The following is a 22982-nucleotide window of genomic DNA, read 5'->3' on the forward strand; positions in this document are numbered from 1 at the left end:
AGTAAAAGAAATAGCATATTAAGAAAGGTTACTCTCCGAATAACAAAAACTGATCCCTAATTCAAATGACAAATGATGGAAACATAAACGATGAACGGACTTTAAATGATGAAGAAAAACGGGAAGAAGGTTCGTTCGCTATTTTAAGGACAAATAGGAAAGAAAGTACAGAAGTTAGAAATGATACTAATTATAGGATAGAGAATAATAATACAAATTTATGTTTAAATAATATAGTAAAAAAAAATAATAAAAGAATAATAATTGAAAAATTAATACTTGAAAATTTTAAAAGCTATTCAGGAATAAAAATAATTGGACCATTTTATAAAAAATTTAGTTGTATTGTTGGACCAAATGGAAGTGGTAAAAGTAATATTATAGATGCCATGCTTTTTGTTTTTGGACGAAGAGCAAAAAAAATTCGACAAAATAAATTGTCTGATCTTATTCATAATTCAAAATATTCAACAAATAACGAATATACAAAAGTGTCCATATATTTTAAGACAATTATAGATAAGCCAGGCGAGGAAAGCGATAACGATAATGATGGAAATGACGAAAATGGTGGAAATGACGAAAATGGTGGAAATGACGAAAATGGTGGAAATGACGAAAATGACGAAAATGGCGAAAAGAATGATGAATATATTCCTCATGATTTTATAATTAGCCGTGAAGCTACGGTAGACAACCAATCAAAGTACAGAATCGATGGAAAAGTTGTTACACAAAAAGATGTATTTGATTTGCTTTATAAAAAGGGAATAGATTTGAGCAATAATCGTTTTTTAATATTACAAGGAGAAGTAGAACAAATCGCACAAATGAATCCAAAAGGAAATAAAAATGAAGAAGGGCTATTAGAATATTTAGAGGATATAATTGGTACAAATAAATATATAGATGATATAAATTATAGTTTGGAAAATTTTGAAAAAAGTGAAGAAATTTATCATGAAAAAGTAAACAGATTAAAACATGTTTATAACGAATTAAAAGAATTAGCATATCCAAGAAAAGAAGCAAAATATTTTATGGAGTTACAAAAAAATACTTACAAATTAAACATAATAAGCTTAAAAAAAGATAGATATGAATTTGGGAAAATAATATATAATAAAGAAAAAGAGCATGACGAATATGTCAAAATAAAAGATGCTCACAATATAGAATATAATAAATTATTAGAAGAAAGAAAAGAAATAAATACTATTCTTAATGATTTAGAAAATGAAGAAGATCAAATTATTAAAAAAAAAAATAAAACAGATTCTGATTTTAAAAAATTAACACAAAGTGATGAAAATATTAAAAAGGAATTAATCACAATCGTTGAAAAAATGCAAAGCTTATATGTAAAAAGAGAAGAATTAAAAAAAAAAAAAATCCCTTTATATAAAAAAACAATAGAAGAAAAACAAAATATTATTACAGAAATAAAAAAAAATAAACTTCCAAAATTAGAACAAGAAGTAGAAAAATGTGAAGAAGAATTAGAAAAATATAATGAAGAAATAAAAAAAGATATAGACAAAATTAATGAAGTATATTCAAATGAAGAAAAAAAGTTGGCACCATTACAAAACCGTTATGATTGTGTAATTAAAGATATATCAGAATGCATAACAAAATGTAATATTATTGAAAAAAAAAAAAGAGAATATAGAGATCATGTAGAAAATTTAGAATACATTCAATCAAAGATATTGAATGAAATTAAAGAAAAAGACATCCAAATAAAACATATGGTTTCAATGCAACAAGAAAAAGAAAATGAGCTAGCCAAAAAAGAAAAAGATTTACAACATTTAGATAATAAAATTGAAGAAATTAACAAAAATTTAATCAATGAAACAGTTGCATACGAAACTATAAAAAAGGAACTTGTTACTAATAAAACGACTAGTAAATTACATGAATTTGTTTATAATTTAAAAAAAAATAAAATTAAAGGAATACATGGAATGTTAAACGATTTAGGATATATAGATAAAAAATATGAAAAGGCATTATTAATAGCTGGAAATAATTATTCTGATCTTGTGGTAGTACAGAATCCAAATGATGCGATTCTTTTATTTGAAGAAGTTAGAAAAGCAAACTTAGGAAGAATAAATGTTTTATCATTATCAATATTAGAAAAAAATCTTAAGCCAATTATGTTAAATAATGAACAGAATTACACACCAATACTTCCAAATGTTCATAGATTAATAGATTTTGTAAAATTTAAAAATAATATATATAAAATATGTTTTTATCATATTTTAAAAGAAACACTTTTAGCAAATAATCTTGACGAAGCACACATTATTGGATATAATCACAAAAAAAGAGTTGTCACATTAAATGGTGAATTAATTGAAAATGATGGTAGAATTTGTGGAGGGGGTATTGGTATGGGTTCTATTCATTCTGGTATGAATAATAATTCTAAACATGGACCTAGAAATAGTATCAAAACAACAGAATATGATGAATCTGATTTAATAAAAATAGAAAAATCTATTAAAGAAATTAATAAAAATGTAGAACAATTAAAAGTAGAAAGAAATATCTTACTTTCAGATATTAAAAGTATAAACTCATTTATTGAAGATAATGAATGTAAAACAGAAATTGCAAACAAAAGAAGTGAAAACTTAAAGAAACAATTAAAAGACATTGATGATCAGTTGGAAAATTCACAAGTACCAGAACTAACAAAAGAAGAAGAAAAAGAATTAAAATTACTCAATGAGTTAATAGAAAAAAAAAATAATGAAAGAGATAAAATTGATATTTTATTAAAAGAACAAGAAAGGAAAGTTAAAAAACACTATGATGAATTACAAAACGTCGGAGGTGAAAAAAAAAAAAAATTAAAATCGAAATTTATGACTGCAGAAAGGCAATTAAATTTAATGAAAGAAGAATTAGAAAAACATAATAGTGAAGAAATAAATGCCTTAGCAGATTTAGAAAAAGGGAAAAAAGATATTCTTAAATTTACTGAAGAAATCGAAGAATATGAAAAAAATGAAAAGGAATTAGAACAAGAATTAAACAATATTGAAACAAAAGGATGTACTATATATGAAGAATTAAATAATTTGGAACAACTTCTAAATCAGATGCAAATAAAAATTGAAGAAAACAAAAAAAAAAAACAAATAGTAGACGAAAATATATCAAAAAAAGATTTAGAAAATGTAGACATCTTATATAAAATTGAAAACATTGAAAAAGAAATCAAACAATATCTTTCCAAAAAAGACCAATACGAATTTAAAATTAAAGAATACATGGATCTAATTGATCAATCTGATAAAGTTATTTTGGAAAACATGACCTTTTCTATTAAAGACAATATTCAAAACGACGATACTCCTGAAAGTGAATCTTCTGATAATGTAACAAATAGCGATGGAAATACATATTATAGTGGAAATAGTGAATATGAAGAAGAAAGCACTTGGGACGATGTAGAAAAAAATGAAAAGGATGAACAATTTTGCTTAACTAATGGGGTAGATGCAAATGGTAATGATGAAGAAGAAAAAAAAAAAAAACGAAAAAAAAAAAAAAAAAAAGAAGAAGAAGAAGATGAAGAAAATGATTTAAGAGAACTCGAAGATATGCTTCATGACAATAATGAAATAAATGATACTGAAAATGAATATGATTATATAAATATAAAAGATGAAGAATTAGAAGTATTAAATAAAAAAGAAATAGAAACAAAAATTGAGCATAAATTACATATATGTGAAAAAAAAACACCAAATTTAAAAGTATTCCAAGATTATAATCTAAAATTACATGATTATAAAAAAAGAAGAAAAGATGTAAAAAAATCAAAAAAAGAAAAAGATAAAATAAGAAAAATTTATGATAATTTATGCAATAAAAGAAGAAAAGAATTTTTAGCTGCCTTTAATATCATTTCATATAAATTAAAAGAAATGTATCAAATGATTGCAATAGGGGGTGATGCAGAATTAGAAATTATCGATTCCTCAGAAATATTTAATGAAGGTATATTATTTTCCGTTAGACCTCCTAAAAAAAGTTGGAAACATATACAAAATTTATCAGGAGGTGAAAAAACTTTAAGCTCATTGGCTTTAGTTTTTGCTTTACATTATTTTAAACCGAATCCTATTTATTTTATGGACGAAATAGATGCAGCTTTAGATTTTAAAAATGTTTCAATTATATCTCATTATATTAAAACAAAAACAAACGATGCTCAATTTATTGTCATTTCACTTAGAAATCAAATGTTTGAATTATGTGATCGAATGGTAGGCATATATAAAACAAACGATATAACTAAGTGTATAACTCTAAATCCATACAAAATTCAGGATAATAAAAAGAGAAAGGGTGAAGTTGCGCAATCATAAGATGTACATAATATATGTATACATACATTACATAATTCAAAATTTTATTTATTATTATGGAAAATGGACAATTCATTATACCCAATAAATCATTGCAGTTGTTTTATTCACATCATAAAATATAGATTCGATAGTATGATATTCATAAAAATAAACATAAAAAAAATTAACTAAATGTTTTTGCGTACGTGAGATTTGTTTTCTTCTTTTTTTCCTTTTTGTGTTTATGCTTACATTTCATTTATTTTTTGATTTTTTTTTCTCGTTTTTTTATTTAAAGTTATTACTATTTTATACACACAGAGATGAAAATGGAGACATATAATGCATATAAGTACATATTAAAATATAGAATGTGCACTTGCGTTTTCTTTCTCTCCTTTATTTCTCTTTTTTTTTTTCTACCAATTATTTAAATAAAAAGTATACATATATTATTTGTCTTACCCTTTAAGATGTTGATATTGAAAATTCTATTTTGTTCCTCTTAATATATATCCAAAACTACAAAGCCAAAGCAATCATATTTTTTTTCCTGATGTTATTTTGAGTCCCTTTGTTCCTTAAATTTTCACTATACTACTTTGGAATTTTAATAAATTTTATTAATTAAAATAAATACATATATATTTCTATAGGATAAATAATATATGTATGTAAATACAAAAAAATGGGGTACTGTACGATTTCGGACGATAACAAAAATTTGATGACTTATAAGCATATCAAAAAAATATGTACAGGTTTGTTGGATCGTTCATACATACATGCATAAATATATTTAGGAAATATGCCAATCAAGGCAGGAAAAATTATTTTTTTTTTAAATTCATATTTTCCCTATATTACTCTTTTCAGACAATAATCTTTATGACACTGATGAGCTAAACGAAGTTCTTTACCTTCATATGAAGGGATTTCATAATATCGATGGATTATCAACTTTTAAAAATTTAAAATGCTTATTTTTAAATAACAATTGCATAAAAAAAATTGAAAATTTAAAAGATCTTGTAAATTTGAAGGCATTGTAATGAAAAAAATGAGATAGCTATGAGACTATACTTTCGTTTTTATTATACATACTAATTTATATAAAATAATAATATACTTATACCAATACTAGCTATTTACTTTTTCCTAATATTTGTATGCACTTGTTCAGGTATTTACAAAACAATGATATCAGTGTAATAGAAAATATTGACTGCATGTCGTTGGTAATTTTAAATTTATCCAACAACAAAATAAAGAAAATTGGAAACTTGCATCACTTAAAATTTTTACAAACATTGAATGTATCCAACAATTTAATTGAAGACATCGAAGTAATGGAATAGTAAAAAAAATATGCACACGCCTATTTGCAACATTTTTATAGCTATTTCCCTTATTTCTGATTATATTCGATGGCCAAAAATAAAAGACAATATATAAACATTTGCATATTCTGTTTATTTATACTATTTAGGATATAAAAGAAGTTGCACAGCTTGAAAATCTCTCGCACTTAGACCTTTCGTATAATAATATAAATTTCGAAAAAGAGAATGATGTAAAAAATTTACCTGATTGTGTCAGAAAGTTTCCTGATATTTGTTCAGAAAAAAAATCAGCTTTAAATGAAATAAAAAATGAGCAAGTTCAAGAATATTCTATGAAAGAAAATAATAACGAAACTATTATGGACTATTTTCATTTCTATGTAAATTTTCACGAAGAAATAACCAAAAATGAAAATCCGAATATTATTAAGTATCATCAAAATATTCAAAATATGGACCAATTAGCTAAAAAAAAGTTTTTTTTTATTTGTGAATTTATTATTTTACTAAAAAAACTTAAAAACTTAAAAACACTATTTGTTAAGCACAACCCGTTTATAAATAAATTTAAATATACTACGAAATATTTAATTGCAAGTAAGCTTTCAATTTTCGAAAACACCCACAAGCATGTATATTCCCTTACCTGCTTAGCTATTACTTAAAATATGTGTGAATAATATTTATGTCTATATATATGCATACATATATGGATGGATCCCATTCCCTTTACTACACATTAGATATTCCTAGAATAGTATTCATCGATGATAAAAAAATAAAAAAAGAAGATATTTGCCTAGCAAGAATATTTTTAAAAAAGGGAGCAGTAGAAGAAAATGAACTTAAAAAAATACTTGAGCAAAAAAAAATTGATAAATATAAAAATTTAACAAAAAAATTTCACAATTTTTTATTAAAGAAAAGTGAAAGCATGGAAAACCAAAGCAAAGGACCTATAATAATAGATTAATAAATTTAATGAAAAATCACAAACTTAACAACTTTAAGGAAATTATGCATATAATATATATATGTATGTATATGTGCACTTTTATTATTTTTTCCATTTGTTTTATGTGATTATATATTAACACTCGTACATAATATAAATATATTTATTGACTATATTTATGATTTTTAAAGTTTTTGTGAATCTATAAAAAGGTATTATTGTTTTGTTTATTTTTAATAACAAGGTATAAAAATAGAAAAAAATAAGCATAACATGAAAATTACAAACGAAATAGGAATATATACATTATTTCTGATAATTTTATGACGAAAACAAGAAATAAAATGAAAAGAATTAAAAAATAAACAAATATCGGTTGTGTGAATATATGTAGATACATCCTCTTTCTTGTGCTGAACAAATTCAACATTTATTTTAATTGTTTTTTTTTTTTCAATTTTTTATTTAACAAGTCCAGCTCCTAACCCCTTATCTGTAAACAAACCCTCTTCCTTCATTTTTTTTATTTTTTCAAGGTATTCATTTTTTATTTGTTCTTCCCGTTCATCTTCTGAACTCAATTTAATTTCTTTGTCTTTTTTTTCATGTTCCATTTTTTTAACTTTCTTTATCTTATAGTCTCTTGTTTCCGATTCTTTTATTTTTCTTGTTTTATTTTTCTTTTGTAATGCTAAAACCTAAAAAAAAAATATATATATATAAATATGCGAATGCAGATATTTATGCATATTTCTTTGTTTTGTTTATTTTTCTTTTTACGAACTTGCTGCAAAAAGGATCCATCATTTTGGAATTTATTATACGTCTTTGGATCGACATTATTTGATTTGCTGTTTTCTTTCTCATCTACCGAATTATTATTTTCCATTGTTTCATCGATAATTTCATTTTTTTCGTTTGCTTCATTTTCTTTTTTCGATTTTGTTTCCATCTCTTTTCCCATCTTTGTGTATTTGAAAGAAATAAATTTTTACTTTGCTCTTTTCAGTAAATTGATTTAGAGACTTATTTGCGTGCTTTGTTATTTGTTTTATTTTATAATATTTTCTTTCCTATTTACATTTCTTTTTTATAAGAACTACAATACTATTTATATTTCTTCAATTATATTTATAAAATATATATCATTGAGATAAAAATATGTATAGATACTTTGCTTAAATTAATAGATTTACTTTTTTATTTTAATTCATTATTTTGAATAATTTAACTGTTTTTTTCATTTTATCTTTTTTCGCACACTATATATTATTGAAATTTTATGCTTGCAAAGAAAAAAACGCCATTTGTTTGAAAAATACAGATATATACATATATTGGGGTAAATGTGAAAAAATGGAAAAAACAGAAATAAAGACTAATATCAATCTAAAAAAATTAAAATAATATGAAAAACAATAAATTAAAAAAATAATGAAATAAAAACAAGTAAAATAGCATGACAATACAACTTTATATATTTTCCCTATGTATATGCATAATTATGTATATATTTCATTTTATCGTTATATTATTTTTCTTATATTTTACTTTCTACGATTATTTAAATTATATTTTTTTAATATTTTTCTTAAAATATAATGATTAATAATCTGGCCTTTTGTGTAAAGCCTTGGAATTTCATTACTTCTTATTTTAATAAATAAATAAAATATGTTTCACATTGTAATATGTGTTGTTTTAAAGAATGGAAAATTAAAACCTCTTTTTATAGTTATAGTTTAAAAAGTTGGCAAAATAAGCACAATAAACTGCGCAATGAAAAAGAAAAATGAAAAATAATAAAAAAAAATATAGGAAAATATAAATAGGAATATAAGAGATCCTTTATATATCTATAGATATTCATTTCCCTCCTTTAATGCAGGTTACAATGTTGGATACATTTGTTCCAACTTTTATGTGCTTTCCGAAAAATAAACTACTTGATGGGGTTGATAAATAATCTGTAATAAATAAAAATGAAAAATTTTATAAAATATATATAAACACACAAACATATATGGAAAATTAGGACACATAAATGCATCCCATTTTTCTCTTTTTTCTCTTATCACTTACCAATTGAATTTTGTATACACCCTTGTATCATAAAAGACGTTGCACATTCAAAACTCATTTTGTGGAAAACGTTACGATATGCGTTTATTCCGTATCGATTAAAGGATTTCAAGTCGCCTAAAATGGTAATAAATAGCAGTAAAGAAAATAAGCAAAAGAAGAAGTAAACAAAAAAAACAAAATCCATAGCGTGATTGTTTGAGCTCGGGCTTTACCTGTGTGGGTCATGAAATCACTGATAAAGGATAAGTGTCGAAAATCAATTTTAATTCCATATGCCTCGAAAACTTTCTTTAACTCCTTTGTAATACATAATCTTCCCGCTTCTATACCATACGTTTTAACAATTGTATAAATATCGTTACAATATAATTTTGTTTTATCAATATATTTATCTTTAATATTAAAAAGCTTGTATACATTCCTTCCTTCTATTTGCAACTCATATTCTTCTCCACTATGTGTTATATCTTTTCCTTTCAAAATTTTTGGATTATTTAAATCTTTAACTTTAAATAAAACTTCTTTGGATATTTCATTTTGTAAGCAACTTAAAAAGTCTATAGGATAAGGGAAAAAGTTTATATCCCAAGACAGCTCAAATTTTAAAACCCATGTAATTGGAGAAAAATCTATTTTTTTTATAAAACAAAGTAAGCTACTTTTAATTTTATCAGTCAAGTTTTTTATATATTTTTGATCATTTAGTTTATTTTTGCTTCCTGATATTCCTATAGAAGGATCTTCATAATCGCTAACATCCAAATTCTTTTTATTTATTCGATTTTTATAATCATATGAATATTCTGAAAATTTTTTATTCATTTCTTTTTTTAATTCTGCTTCACTTTCGCTACTCATTGAATAATCAGAATTTACTTCTTTCAACTTATTTTTATTTTCTTTTCTATGTTGTTCGTTTTTTATATAATCATTTCCATCTATTAGCTTTTTTTTTTTACCTGATGTGTTCAATTTGTCCTCTTTTTTGGATTTATTTGAACCTTTAGATTCTTCATCGATTATTAAAGAATCTGTTATGGATTGATCTGAAGAGGAATCACTTTCTGAGTCTGTTTCATTTAATAATTTCGACTTTTTTTTTCGGATTTTTTTTTTTTCGGATTTTTTTTTTTTTTTTTCTTTATTTTTTTGTTTTTCATCATATTTATTATAATCCGATTCGCTACTATTCATACTTTCATGTTTAATATCATCATCACTGTCTGGTCCGTTTTGAGATAATATACTATCAGTATCATTATCATTTTCTGCATCTTCACTTTCATCATATTCTTTATCTTCTTGTTCAGACTTATATTCATCACTTTCTCTTCCATCGTTTTGATCACTATCATTATTCCCATCTGATTTATTATTTTTTTCATTTTCAGTGTCTTCATTTTTATTATCTATTGAAAAATTATCATCATTTTCTTCATTATATTTTTTTGGAACCTTTAAAGAACCGTTATAACGTTCATAATCATTTTCATCCCCCGATTTATTTCCTTCAAAATTTTTTGACATATACTTTAGTTTTGCATTAATTTCTTCTTCATCATTTTTATATTCATATTTTTCATGATTAAAACTAAATTCTTCAGACATCTTTCCACTAATAAAATCAAATAATTCATCATAATGCTCATGATTTATAAAATGAATATTTTTAATATTATGATGAGATATACTACTTTGTATTTTATTTAATATTGACACAAGGACTATATTTACCATTTTATATAAAATAAAAGGAATAGATAAATGTTTATTAACTTTACAAAAATGATTTAAATTATCAAATTGAATAACAATTTCATGAACCCATTCTTTTTTTAGATCAAAATTTAACTTAGTATTTTCTATAACTTGTAAAATTTTAGAATAATCTGTGGTTTTACATATATCAACTTTATTCCAATCGAATCCATTTTCTTCGTTATTTTTTGATCCTAAATTATCTAATACGATTGTGTGAATTTCTTTATTTTCTATTTTATCACGAAGTATCAGTTTCCTATCCATTCCAATACCATATATAACTTCAGATAATAGTATACTTTGATAACTACTTAAAATTTTATCTGCAATGTTAGTTATGTAATTTTTTATTTTATTTGGATTGTTAATATATTTTTCTTCTAATTTTATAGGAACATAAATCATTGGTTTCGATGTTAATTTTGAAGTTAAAAATATTTCTTTTAATCTGGGGATACCCATAGTTACATTTTCAGTTCCTGCTAAGTGAAAAGTATTTAATGTCATTTGGGTAGCGGGCTCTCCAAAAGATTGAGCAACTAATATTCCAATTGATTCTCCAGGGGAACATAAAGAATGAAAATATTTTGATCTTAATAATGATGAAGATAAAGAATCAAAATTTTCATTATAATTTGTTAAATTGAATTTTTTTTTCTTAAGAATATTATTTAATTTTATATTATAATTATCTGAAATGGATCCTATATAAGTATATGGGTTATATTGACATATCAATGGATCTTCATTTTTTTTATTATTTTCATTTTTTATAAATAGTTTCTGATTATTTAATATAAGTTTATCTGATCCATAATTTAAATATTTACTAAATGATATATTATAATTATTTATTAAATCAGAAGGAATATTTAAATAAGCTGTTTTTGATGGGTCAATACCATCTTCACCATAAAGAAATTGTATTATTGAATTATCTTCATTTCGAACAGTACCATCATAATGTAGTACTATTGATTCCATTGCTTTAATTAAACATCTTTGTATATATCCAGATTTAGCGGTTTTAACAGCAGTGTCTATTAATCCTTCTCTGCCCGACATACAATGAAAAAAATATTCTTGTGGTCTTAAACCTTCTAAAAAACAATCTGTAATTAACCCACAAGATCGAGCGCCATAATCATATTTATGAAAGCTAGGTAAAGTTTTTCCTGATCTCATTCTTGGAACTCTTTTTCCTTCTAAATATTGTTGATCTAACATACCACATATCATAGAATAATTAACTTTACTTCCTTTAGCACCTGTGAAAATCATATTACTAAAACCATTATCTAAAAATTTATTCATTAAATTTTCCATTGTTATTAAATTATTTGTTCCAGATGATACTCTACATAAATATGGTTGAAATAACGAATCGAGCAAACCGTCAAAATTTAATCTTTTTAATGAAAAAAAATTATTTATTAAAAAATCTAATTTGTGAAATACATCATCAATTCTGTAAAATTTAAAACGTGAATATTTTTCATCTTTTATATTTAAATATTTCTCATAATATTGATATCTATTATTATATGAAAGATTGGTTATATCTTCGTTAAGAGCAAATGAAGGCAAACTTGATATTAAGGAATTTTTTATAATATCTGGATTACCTATAATTGTATTTTCATTTATATTCTGTGAATTTTCAAGATTTGTTTCATTTATTTTATCTTCATCTTCATCATGTTTGAATTTTGAAGTAGAATCATTTATTTTACCTTTTTTCTCTTTTTCGACTTTAATTAAACGGCTATATAAATGTAAATATCTTTTCAATATAACATCATTTGTTTTTTCCCATTTACTATCATTAAATTTGTTCTTTTCTACATTATGAGATGATACTTGTTCTGTTTCAAGTTTAAGATCTTTTTTTAACAATATATTATTTATTACATTTTCTACTATTTCTTCGCTACTTATATCTGTATTGAAATCATTGGCAAGCTCAATTAAAGAAGGGAAATATTTGGTTATATTTTCATTTTGAAATAATTCAAATAAAATAAATACTTTTAATTTTTTGTTGCATTTTGCTTCTTTTAAAAAATTTACAATTTTTTCAATAACTTTTACTATTTGTGTACTTGTAAATGTGGTTGTTTTATAAAAAGATGGATTTTTTATTGAATTATATAATTTGTTTACTATATTATTAACAAACTCAGAATATACATTTTCATCTTGTTCATTTAATGAATTAAGCTTAGTTTTACCAACTACATATTTCTCAAAAAGTTCATAATTTTCTTTTTTAATTATATAGTTCAAATGTGTCAAGTTTGAATATTCACATTTCTCAGTCTCTTCAGATTGCTCATTTTTTACATTCCCATTAAGTATCCTATTTTGAATAAATATATCTTCAATTTCTTTGTTTAGAAATGTAATAAAATATAAATCCTTTTTCAAATTAAATTCTTCATCATTAAAAAGATTAAATTTTTTTGAAATATTTTTTTTAGTTAAGCATAAATTTGTATTCATATGTTTATCTCCAATATTAATTTCCTTTCCTAATTTTCTCTCATATTTATTTATGATTTGGGATTTTTTCAAATAAATATCATATAATTTATTTGAAAATATATTTTGGCACTCTTCATAGTTACTTATTTTTTTATTACTATATTCATCCATTTTATTCATGTCCGCATTTAATGCTTTTCCAATTGTATAAACAAACAAATTTTGTAAGTAGAATCCTGTAAATGATATTCTTTTCTTAATTTTTTTTTTCTCGTCTTTTGCTTTTTTTTTTAAAATAAAATCATATAAACTTAAACTTGTACCCCGTAATTGTAAAAAACTAATGAATAATCGACCAAAACAATCAAGCATAACTGCAGCAGATTTAGGTCCAAATAATTCATAACATAGATGCACAAAACTATTTGAGCTAGCTCCAAAATGTAACTTATCTAATACACCTTGTAATAATTCTGAGTTTTTAATAATAATTTCACATTCTTTTATTGGATCAAATGACCATAATTCAGGATCGGTTTTGGCCTTTGCTACATAATTTATTCCTTTAAAGTTTTCCATAAAACTATTATCTCCATGTTTATTATAGGTTTCAATGGCTAGTTCGTTTATGATAGTTTTTAAAATACTTGATATTAATTGTTTTCCTGTCCATAGTTTCTTAGGAAATAAAATAGTTGGCTCTTCTGTTTTTATAGTAAAGTTTGTTCTGTTTAAATTAGATGCATATGGATCTATATAGCTATAATTAGATATTTTTGCATTTATCCCACGAAATGAATTAGATATACTTTTATCATTATCTCCTGAATTCATATTTCCATCTTTTGTATTTGAACTGCCAGAAATGTTTCTACTTTTTGCTTTGCTGAAAAAAAATGTATTTTTTTGACGAAGTAAGCCATTAAGGGAGCATTGTAATAAGTTGCAATATTCATCATAATTTAAAAATGTTTCTAAAGAAGTAAGATGCAATCCACCAAGAATAAAATCTTGAGCCAATCCTCGCAAAGGGGATCCATCTTTAAAACTTGTAAATAAAAAATCGGAATTCATTAAATGTGTTGCTTCTGCACGTGCTAAAGGTGTTTGTAATAGATGTAGATTCATTTCATCTCCGTCAAAATCAGCATTATAACTACTACAATTAACATAGTTTAATCTAAAAACTTTCTCTTTTTCAAAAATTTTTAAAAAATGAGCCATAATAGAAAATTTATGTAAAGTTGGCTGCCTATTCATTATGACTATATCTCCATCTCTAGCATGCCTATGCAAAATTAAAGTTTCTTTTTTTTCTCTGCGTAATAAATTTGTTAGGTCGTTTATTAGTTTCATTCTATTTTCATAAGAATGTGATAATTTAAATACTCTTCCTTGACTATCTTTATAACTTAAGGCACCTGGATATATATCTGGCCCATTTTCAATTAATTTTTTTATATATTCAAAATTATTTTCAGTTATATGTTCATCAATAGTTAACGTTTTAGCAAATTCGATAGGAACTCCAATTTGATTTGTTTCAATAAATGTATCAGGGGATATAACTGTACGAGCACAATTGTTTACACGTTTCCCCATTATATTTTTTCTTAATATTCCTTCTTTTTTATCTAATATATCTTTTATACTTATATTATCCATATTTTTTTGAAGTCGCTTATCAATCAAGGTGCTATCAAGAAATGTATTTATTGTAAGTTGTAAATTAGAAAATAAAATATTCAAATAAGCAATTTTATTATTATAAATTAGTGAATAGCATCGCAAAAAATCGGATTTTGCTATTTCGATGTTAAAATCAATAGAACTCGAAACTGCTCTTGGTCGTATTCTTAAAGAAAATAATAAAAACATTTCATTATATAAATTTAATTCATTTTTATTGTATTCTATCAAATAATCAAAATCTATATTTTTTTTGCTATTTATACATAATTTTACAAAACTATTTAGTTTGCATATATAATTTGTAATTTTTGTTCTTTTATGTATTCCTCTAGATTGAGTTCGAAAACGATTTGAGCTTATTCCCATATAATATAAAAAAAATACTTGGTATCCATCTTTTTTTGTAAATGGGTATAACAAATTAATTATTTCTTTATTATCTTGTACAAAAATCTTTTTTAATAAATCGATAATTTGAAAACTAAATAAGCGAACTGTACATTTTTCATTGGATGCTTTCCGTTTATATGAAGCTACAGCATCTTTGAACAATTTATCCTCTTCATCTCCACCTTTTTTATTATAAACTCCGTCTAGAAATTGATTAACTCCATTTTCTAAATTATTCAAATTTTTTCTTTTCTCAGATTTTATTTCTTTACCTCGTTTATTTCCTTTTCCTACTTCTGCATTATCATAATTTATTTTATTATCATCTAAATTATCATCATCCTCGTCATTATCTCCATATTCTTCAAATGATCCATTTTTATTATTTTTAGAAATATACTTTTTAAAAAACGAGCTATTTGTATATGTCCCAATAAAATTAATAGTATCTTTTTTTTGAGATGTTTTTACTGTTATACTCCTACGAAATTTACAATTTGAGCAATTAGCTCCCTTTTTCATATGAAGTTTTATAGCTTTATTTAAAATTATATATTCTTCATAGTTATAATTTGATTGAAAAGCTAATTTGCTTATATCAAACTTATATTTTTTTATTTTTTCCTTTAGGAATTTTATTTTTTCTTTTGTCTCTTTATTTTCTATTTCTTGATTTGATTTTTGATTTTTTAAATCATAATTACTGTTTTTTTTTTTTGCAAATTTTTTACTAAAATCACCCTGATTTTTTTGATCATCGCTGTACATATCATCATTTATTTTTTTCCATAACTCATATGTTTGGTTATCTTCATGGGAACCATTTTCATTATTACCATTTCCACTATTACCAAAACTGTTTTCATAATCCTGACAAATAGATTCAACTATATCTTCTATAGTAATATTTGATTCTTTACATATTTTATTATATAACCTTTCTATTTCACTAACTACATATTCATTTTCATTATTTTTTTTTATTATAAATTTGTTTGAGCTTTCAATTTCATTTAACGATTTTAATTGATAAATATGTTTTAATAAAAATATGACATCTTCTGAGTAGCACAATCCATAGCAATTATAACAAACTAAATTTAGTAACTCTTGTAAATCTTTATAAAATAGTGGATTAAATACTGGCAACACAAACTCTATGTGTCCAATATGACCTAAACAACCATCATGCTTTTCAAAACAAACAGAGCATATTTGTGAATAATCTATAGTCCCAAATCTGGGATCATATGTAATTCGATTTGATGTTCCATCTTTTGAAATCTTTTCAAATTCTTGTAACTGATTTTCATATTTACCAAGGGAAATTCTTTTTAGTTCTTGGCTGCTCAATACACCAAGTTCCGCACTTTTTATTTCAGCGCATTTCGCACTATTTATGTCATACATTTTATTTAGTGCAATTTGCTTATAATAAAGTTTACTTTCTCGAGTTGCCTTCTCGTTTTACCACTTAGGTTGGATGCCGTCCACCAATTGGGGGGACTCCTTTTTATTATTGATTTAAACTTTTTCTTGTGATCAGATCAAACAAAAATCATATTTTATAATTCATTTCTAGAATAGTGTGTGTTCTTACGGCTTTACAAAAGGAAAGCTTGTATAAATATCGATTTATAAACTATGAAATGGTTATATGCATGTATCAACATATATACATACAAAAGTAAAATTGTGCAAATTGAAAAAATTGAGGAAACTAAATTGTACTTTTTTACAAAATATGATACAAAAATTTAAAGTATTTTAAAATAAATACGAATTTTAAATCGCACGTACCCTTGGAACTTTTCAAAAAAACAAATGGGTAAATATATTTAGGCCTTCCACATGAATATATTATAACGAATTAATTATGTAATGTATTTGTAAAAATTAATTTATTATTCTTGAATTATATACATCCATTTTTTCATTATATTTTTATTTTTCTTAAACATGATACAAAAATTATATAAAATTAACGTTGCGAAATAAATAATAATAATAATCAAGCAAATAAATATTCTACAAAAAGTATCACATATGCCCTGGCTAATAATTTTATTGTAAAATATATATAAATTAAATAAATTCAAATGCAAAGATAGATGAAAATTGAAAAATGTAAAAATAACATTTAAATATAGATAATAAATTAATTAATAAAGCTTATGAATTGGATTTCCCAACGGGAATTATAATAAATTATTTCTTTAATTAATGGGGTTTCTATAAAGTTTATACTAAAGGGGCAGCCTCTTCATATCAACACATACATGCGCCACTATCAGGACAATTTTTTTACGCACATATATATGATATATTTGCAATCTATTAGTAAAAATATTTTTTTACCCTTTTAAAGTGTTCATACAAAGTGGAAACATATTTGTATATGCTATAAATTTACAAATAAAAAAATTAATGTTTCCATTTAATACAATTTCATAATTAATTGAAAAATTGCCAATCCACTGGTATACTTACAATATACTTTCTAATGGTAAAATGTTTTTTCCGTTTCCAGCTATTGTTCCCCCTTTTACAATTCATTGTTTTGTTGTATTGTTTTTTTATTTTTATAATAATTTTATCAAACTTAAGAAAAATTATATACATTATGCTGTATATATGCTAAGAGCTCATAGTATTGTTATATAAAATATTTCAAAAAATTTAATAGGCTAAAATTATATAAATATAAGGTATTACTCATTTATAGTTAATTATTTTTTAAAGGCAATATTTGGTTATAAATGATTGTAATGGTATTTTTTTTCGTAATATAAAATTAATTATAATATTATCGGTTAGCATAAAAGGAAAATAAATAAAAACTTACGCACGGAAAACCTTTGTAGCATTGTTTTACTATCTTTCGTTTTTTTATAAACATTCGTCTATGTTACCTTTACTTTATGCATAACATTTATATCAAATGTTAATCTTAAAGTTCACTGATTTGGCGAGGCTTTAGGTTAATGTAATGTTGAATAACCTTTGTGGGATTGCCTTAAAATTTATATTTATAAATTATATATTTTTTATTACAACTAGAAATTTCATTTTTCCTTTTTTTCACTGAAATGTGCCCAGACATAAAAGTTAAAAACATATATGGCATGTATAAATATCACACAGTTATATATATATGCTATTTGATAAATTCATATATCACTAATTTTAGTGTTTATTTTAATTTATGTTATTTTTCCCTTTTGGGGGTTAATAAGGAGAACATATTATAGGTAACTACTTTTCCTTATATTTTTATTTTGGAACAGCATATAAACAATTTCAAATAAAAATCCAAACAACCATTACAATTAGCTATTTTGCTTTAATTAATTTTTTTGACAATTACAAAATATAATCGCACGAATTGTTAATAAAATAACTTAAATAAAATATTAAAAAACTAGCATGCTACAGTGAAAATACACACAATTATTATTTCTTTCCATTTATTCATTTTTGAGCCCACCTTTTTCTGACTCGTTAAGGTAAAAAAATTATATTTTAGCTGCCAAAAAAAAAAATTACACACACACTAATTTTATATGAAAAAGGCAAATATTATTTTGAGTATTCATAACATTAATTTAATATTCCCACTTAAGGCGATTTAAAATGTAATTCTATACATTTATAAGGTATGGTGCGTGTTGCAACTATGACTATTTCATTTAAGCACATATATATTGTACTTAATAGCCTTATAAAATATGTACAATTATATATATATTTTTTTTTATTATTTGAATCCTTAATTTATTAATAAAGGAATGGTTCATAAATATCGTTATAACTATTGTTTTTAATTTTTAGCTTTTTATTATTACAGCTTTATTCGGTTGATAAATCAAGGATAAAAGTTGAGAGGTGAACGAGCAGGCGTTCCTGCTTTTGTGTCTAATATAAGAAGATACATAATAAAAAATTTCATCCCATGGATCAGCTAAAAATTCTTTTCAGTGACAATCTAAAAAGTGGAAAACTTTATTCTGATTTAAGATCATTCTTAGAAAATGAAACGGGCGGAACTAATGATGTCAAATATAGTGAAATGTTAAATTACGATCATATAGATATCCTTAGTGAACCAATACCTTTTAATAATGTATGCCTTATATATACAAATTATTTATATAAATCTCATTTTGTACGTACATGTGAAAAAAAAAATAAAATAATAACTGAAGTTCCAACGCATTATAAAGATACAGATTTTACGTGTTCGGAAGACGAATTTAGCACACTAGATATAAATCCTTATTCCCTTGCATTAATATTATTAATAATTGATTCCAATTATTTAGAAGATCAATACATAAATGAAGAAAATAATATATCTTATCAAATAAAAAGACTCCGAGAGAAATATGGGAGTGTTAGGATAATATGTATATTTATAGGAGTACGAGAATTTTTAAATATTATAGACTATACCAAACACCCTCAAATATATTATGACAAAAATGATAATATAATTCTTAATAATAAACATTTAGATAGATTTATTGCATCATTACTTATTCAGTATAATGTTGATACAGTTGAAATAGAAAATTCAATTGATATACATAAATATATTTTTAAATGTTGTAAATATTTACACCAATCAAAAATTCGAAAACTTAATTCTTATTTTAAAGTAAAACCAGCAGGAATAATGAGTCAATTTAAAAATGAAAACTTAAACGAAAATAAAACGTATTATACTTGGGTATCCCAATTAATGCAAATCACTGGTATATCTCAAGACATCGCCATGAAAATAGCTGAAAAATTTAACACGCCTTTTGATTTAATTGTACATTTTAAAAAAATAAATGATGAAGAATGTTTAAAAGACTTAATTATTAGTTCAGCATATGGAGAAAGAAAATTGGGGAAAGCATTGTCACGAAAAATATACAGAATTTTTTCTCCGAATTCCAATCCTTATAATGCTGTTTCATAACTTGCCTATATTTACATCGAAATTTTGTAAACAATCCGTTACATATATAACACCTATTTATATATATTCCCATCAGTTTTTTAATTTAATTGGCTATATTTATTAGTATATATACTTATCCCCATAAATTTATTTATACACTTATTTGGGATTTACATTTTTGATACCTCCAACTTCAATTTAAGTGCCTCTATCCGACAATTGGTCATACATTTTTTCAACATATTTGTTTTATTTATTTGTTAATATTTTATGATACCCCTATTTATTCTTTACTCATTTATTCCTTTTTTTCATTTCAAGTTTTATATTTTATTTTTTGTACCGACCATTTTTCGTGAGATTGTTTTCATTTTTTCTACTAAATGAAACGTCACGAAATGTGAAAAAAAAAAAATAGAAAATAGCATAGTAAAATAAAACGTGCTCTTAATATTGTGTTGTTTATTATTTTTTTTTTACAATTTTTCAATTGACTTTTCCATTTTAAGTATACTTTTTAATGTGGCATTTAAACGAAAAATAAAAATATGACAATATTTTTCAATATAAAAGGGGGGAATGATAGAAAATTTTAAATAGTAAATATATGTAAGTATATGAATACCCTGTTTATCCCTTTTGTTTAAGTTGGCATTGTATGCTCTTTGGAAAATGAAACAGCCACGTTCGTTTTGCTGATGTGTAGAATATAGAGATAAAGAACGAACAAGTATCGAATTTGATGAAAAAAGAAATAAAAAAAAAAACGAAACATATACATAATATATACAAATACTGACACACTGTGGGATATTTATTTTTATTGCCTTTGCCTCTTTTCGACCTTATGTTAACTTTTTTTTAATGAGAATTTTTTTCATTCATTTTTTTTATTTGGGTCCACTTATATTTTTACTAGTAAAATGTATTAATAAAATACCCAGAGAAATAAAAAAAAATAACATTTTAATGTGTGACGCATTAAAAAAACAATGGGAATTATGGCGACCCTGGAAAATAAAGTCACGCAAAATTAATACATTTTTTTTAAATAATCATGATAAAATGATCTATGCGTTTAACAGAGGTATTGTGAATGGGCATAACTTCGTTCGAACACGCCATAGAGGTACGCGTCTATTTTCCACCGAAAAAGGTAAACCATAAAAGATGATCAAATAAATAAGAATGTATATATATAATTCATTATGCATTTTCCACATTTGTGTTTACTACATATATAAATTAAAAAAAAAAATTCCCACATTTTTATTTCCTTCCCTATCTCTTTAGTTGGAAGAATCAAAATAAAAGAATTGTATAATTTAGAAATAAATAATTCTGAAAAAAAAAACTATAAAATATGTGGATGGATTAAGTCTGTCCGAACAGTTGGGAAAAATGGTTTTGCATTTGTTGACATTAACGATGGATCTCACTATAAAAATTTTCAAGTGGTTATTGATTCAGGAATATCAAATTATCAAAACCTTTTAAAGGCATCAAGAGATGATGCTATAGAATGTTTTGGGGAATTGAAATGCCCAATAGGAAAAAAACAAAAAGTGGAATTGTCTGTTTATGATTCAGGAAAAAAACATTATATAAAACTTTTTAAAGAATTGAATACCGACAATTTAACTAGCAGCTCCAGTAATTCATCCAATAACAATATTACCAATACAAATACAAATACAAATAATGAAGAAAGATGTAGTATAATTTATGATAATGAAAATATGGGGGTGTTAAAAGGAGAAAATCATGAAAAATATGAAAAAATTGAAGAAGAAAAAGGTGAAGCTGGACTTAAGGATGTTTATATGATCTCTAAAAAATACCATACAAAAGAATATTTAAGAAATTTTCCACATTTAAGAGGTAGAACAAAATTATATAGTAGCATATTTCGGTTAAAGTCGGATTTAATTATAGAAACATTTAATTATTTTAAAAAAAATAATTATACATATATTAACACACCTATATTAACAAGCAATGATTGTGAAGGGGGGGGAGAATTATTTCATGTTACTACCTCTCCAAATAAAAATAAAAAGGCAGAAATCGATACAGAAAACATAAATTTTATAAATGAAAAAAATAATAATTTTGATAAAAAAAATAGTGAAAAAAAACAATTTTTTAAAAAACCATGTTATTTAAATGTGTCAAGCCAATTGGCATTGGAATGTTTATGTTGCTCTATTGGAGATGTATTTACTATAAATCAATCTTTTCGAGCAGAGAATTCAAACACATCTAGGCATTTAAGTGAATTTCTTATGTTAGAAGTAGAACTAGCTTTTTCCAATTTAAATAATATTATTTTCGAATCAGAAAAATATATTAAAGAAATGATTAATTTTGTTTTATGCAAGTCAGAAGATATTGAATATATAAATGAACATCATGATCAAAATCTTAAAAAAAATTTAGAAGAAATTTTAAAAAAAACATTTATAATAATAACATATGAAGAAGCAATCCAAATATTGAAAAAAAGAGATAATTCCAATGTTAATAATTTTGATTTTTTAGAATCAGATATATCATTTGAAGATCAAAAATATCTTACAAATATATATTTTGAATCTCCTATAATTATTATTAATTACCCAAATAGTATAAAACCGTTTTATATGAAATTAAATGATGATAAAAAAACAGTTTCTTGCATGGATATAATTTTTCCAAATGTTGGAGAAATTGCAGGGGGGTCAGAAAGAGAAACAAATTTAAATATATTAAAAGACCAAATGAAAAAAAATAAATTAAACATTGATTTATATAATCCTTATCTTGAATTAAGAAAATATGGTAACATTCCTCATTCGGGATTCGGATTAGGAATCGACCGATTAATTATGTACATTTTGTCGATGTCTAACATACGAGACATTGTTCCATTTCCTAGATATCCAAATTATCTCTTTATGTGAGTTTTA

At 23.8% G+C, this 22982-nt stretch overlaps 6 protein-coding genes across 6 annotated transcripts; 4 read left to right on the forward strand and 2 right to left on the reverse strand.

Moving 5' to 3' along the window:
• Nucleotides 1-65: 65 nt before the first annotated feature.
• On the forward strand, nt 66-4394 carry PBANKA_1108700 (structural maintenance of chromosomes protein 4, putative; the record flags this gene model as incomplete). The annotated part of the gene is made up of 1 exon (XM_034565616.1): nt 66-4394. The coding sequence occupies one exon, from the start codon at nt 66-68 to the stop codon at nt 4392-4394; it is 4329 nt and encodes a 1442-aa protein (XP_034422296.1).
• A 670-nt stretch (nt 4395-5064) lies between these two features.
• PBANKA_1108800 (leucine-rich repeat protein) lies at nt 5065-6692 on the forward strand (the record flags this gene model as incomplete). Its single annotated transcript, XM_034565617.1, has 5 exons — nt 5065-5137; nt 5253-5424; nt 5560-5722; nt 5866-6316; nt 6463-6692. 5 exons carry the CDS (start codon nt 5065-5067, stop codon nt 6690-6692), a joined length of 1089 nt encoding a protein of 362 aa, XP_034422297.1.
• Nucleotides 6693-7135: 443 nt separating this feature from the next.
• Nucleotides 7136-7638, reverse strand: PBANKA_1108900 (conserved Plasmodium protein, unknown function; the record flags this gene model as incomplete). Its single annotated transcript, XM_034565620.1, has 2 exons — nt 7136-7372; nt 7459-7638. The coding sequence occupies 2 exons, from the start codon at nt 7636-7638 to the stop codon at nt 7136-7138; spliced, it is 417 nt and encodes a 138-aa protein (XP_034422298.1).
• Nucleotides 7639-8540: 902 nt separating this feature from the next.
• PBANKA_1109000 (RNA polymerase I, putative) lies at nt 8541-16496 on the reverse strand (the record flags this gene model as incomplete). The annotated part of the gene is made up of 3 exons (XM_034565621.1): nt 8541-8641; nt 8757-8873; nt 8972-16496. 3 exons carry the CDS (start codon nt 16494-16496, stop codon nt 8541-8543), a joined length of 7743 nt encoding a protein of 2580 aa, XP_034422299.1.
• Nucleotides 16497-19038: 2542 nt separating this feature from the next.
• Nucleotides 19039-20052, forward strand: PBANKA_1109100 (ERCC4 domain-containing protein, putative; the record flags this gene model as incomplete). The annotated part of the gene is made up of 1 exon (XM_034565622.1): nt 19039-20052. One exon carries the CDS (start codon nt 19039-19041, stop codon nt 20050-20052), a length of 1014 nt encoding a protein of 337 aa, XP_034422300.1.
• Nucleotides 20053-20898: 846 nt separating this feature from the next.
• PBANKA_1109200 (asparagine--tRNA ligase, putative) lies at nt 20899-22976 on the forward strand (the record flags this gene model as incomplete). The annotated part of the gene is made up of 2 exons (XM_034565623.1): nt 20899-21190; nt 21328-22976. The coding sequence occupies 2 exons, from the start codon at nt 20899-20901 to the stop codon at nt 22974-22976; spliced, it is 1941 nt and encodes a 646-aa protein (XP_034422301.1).
• Between the last annotated feature and the right edge of the window lie 6 nt (nt 22977-22982).

Source organism: Plasmodium berghei (assembly GCF_900002375.2).
Source record: "Plasmodium berghei ANKA genome assembly, chromosome: 11".
NCBI lineage: Eukaryota > Apicomplexa > Aconoidasida > Haemosporida > Plasmodiidae > Plasmodium > Plasmodium berghei.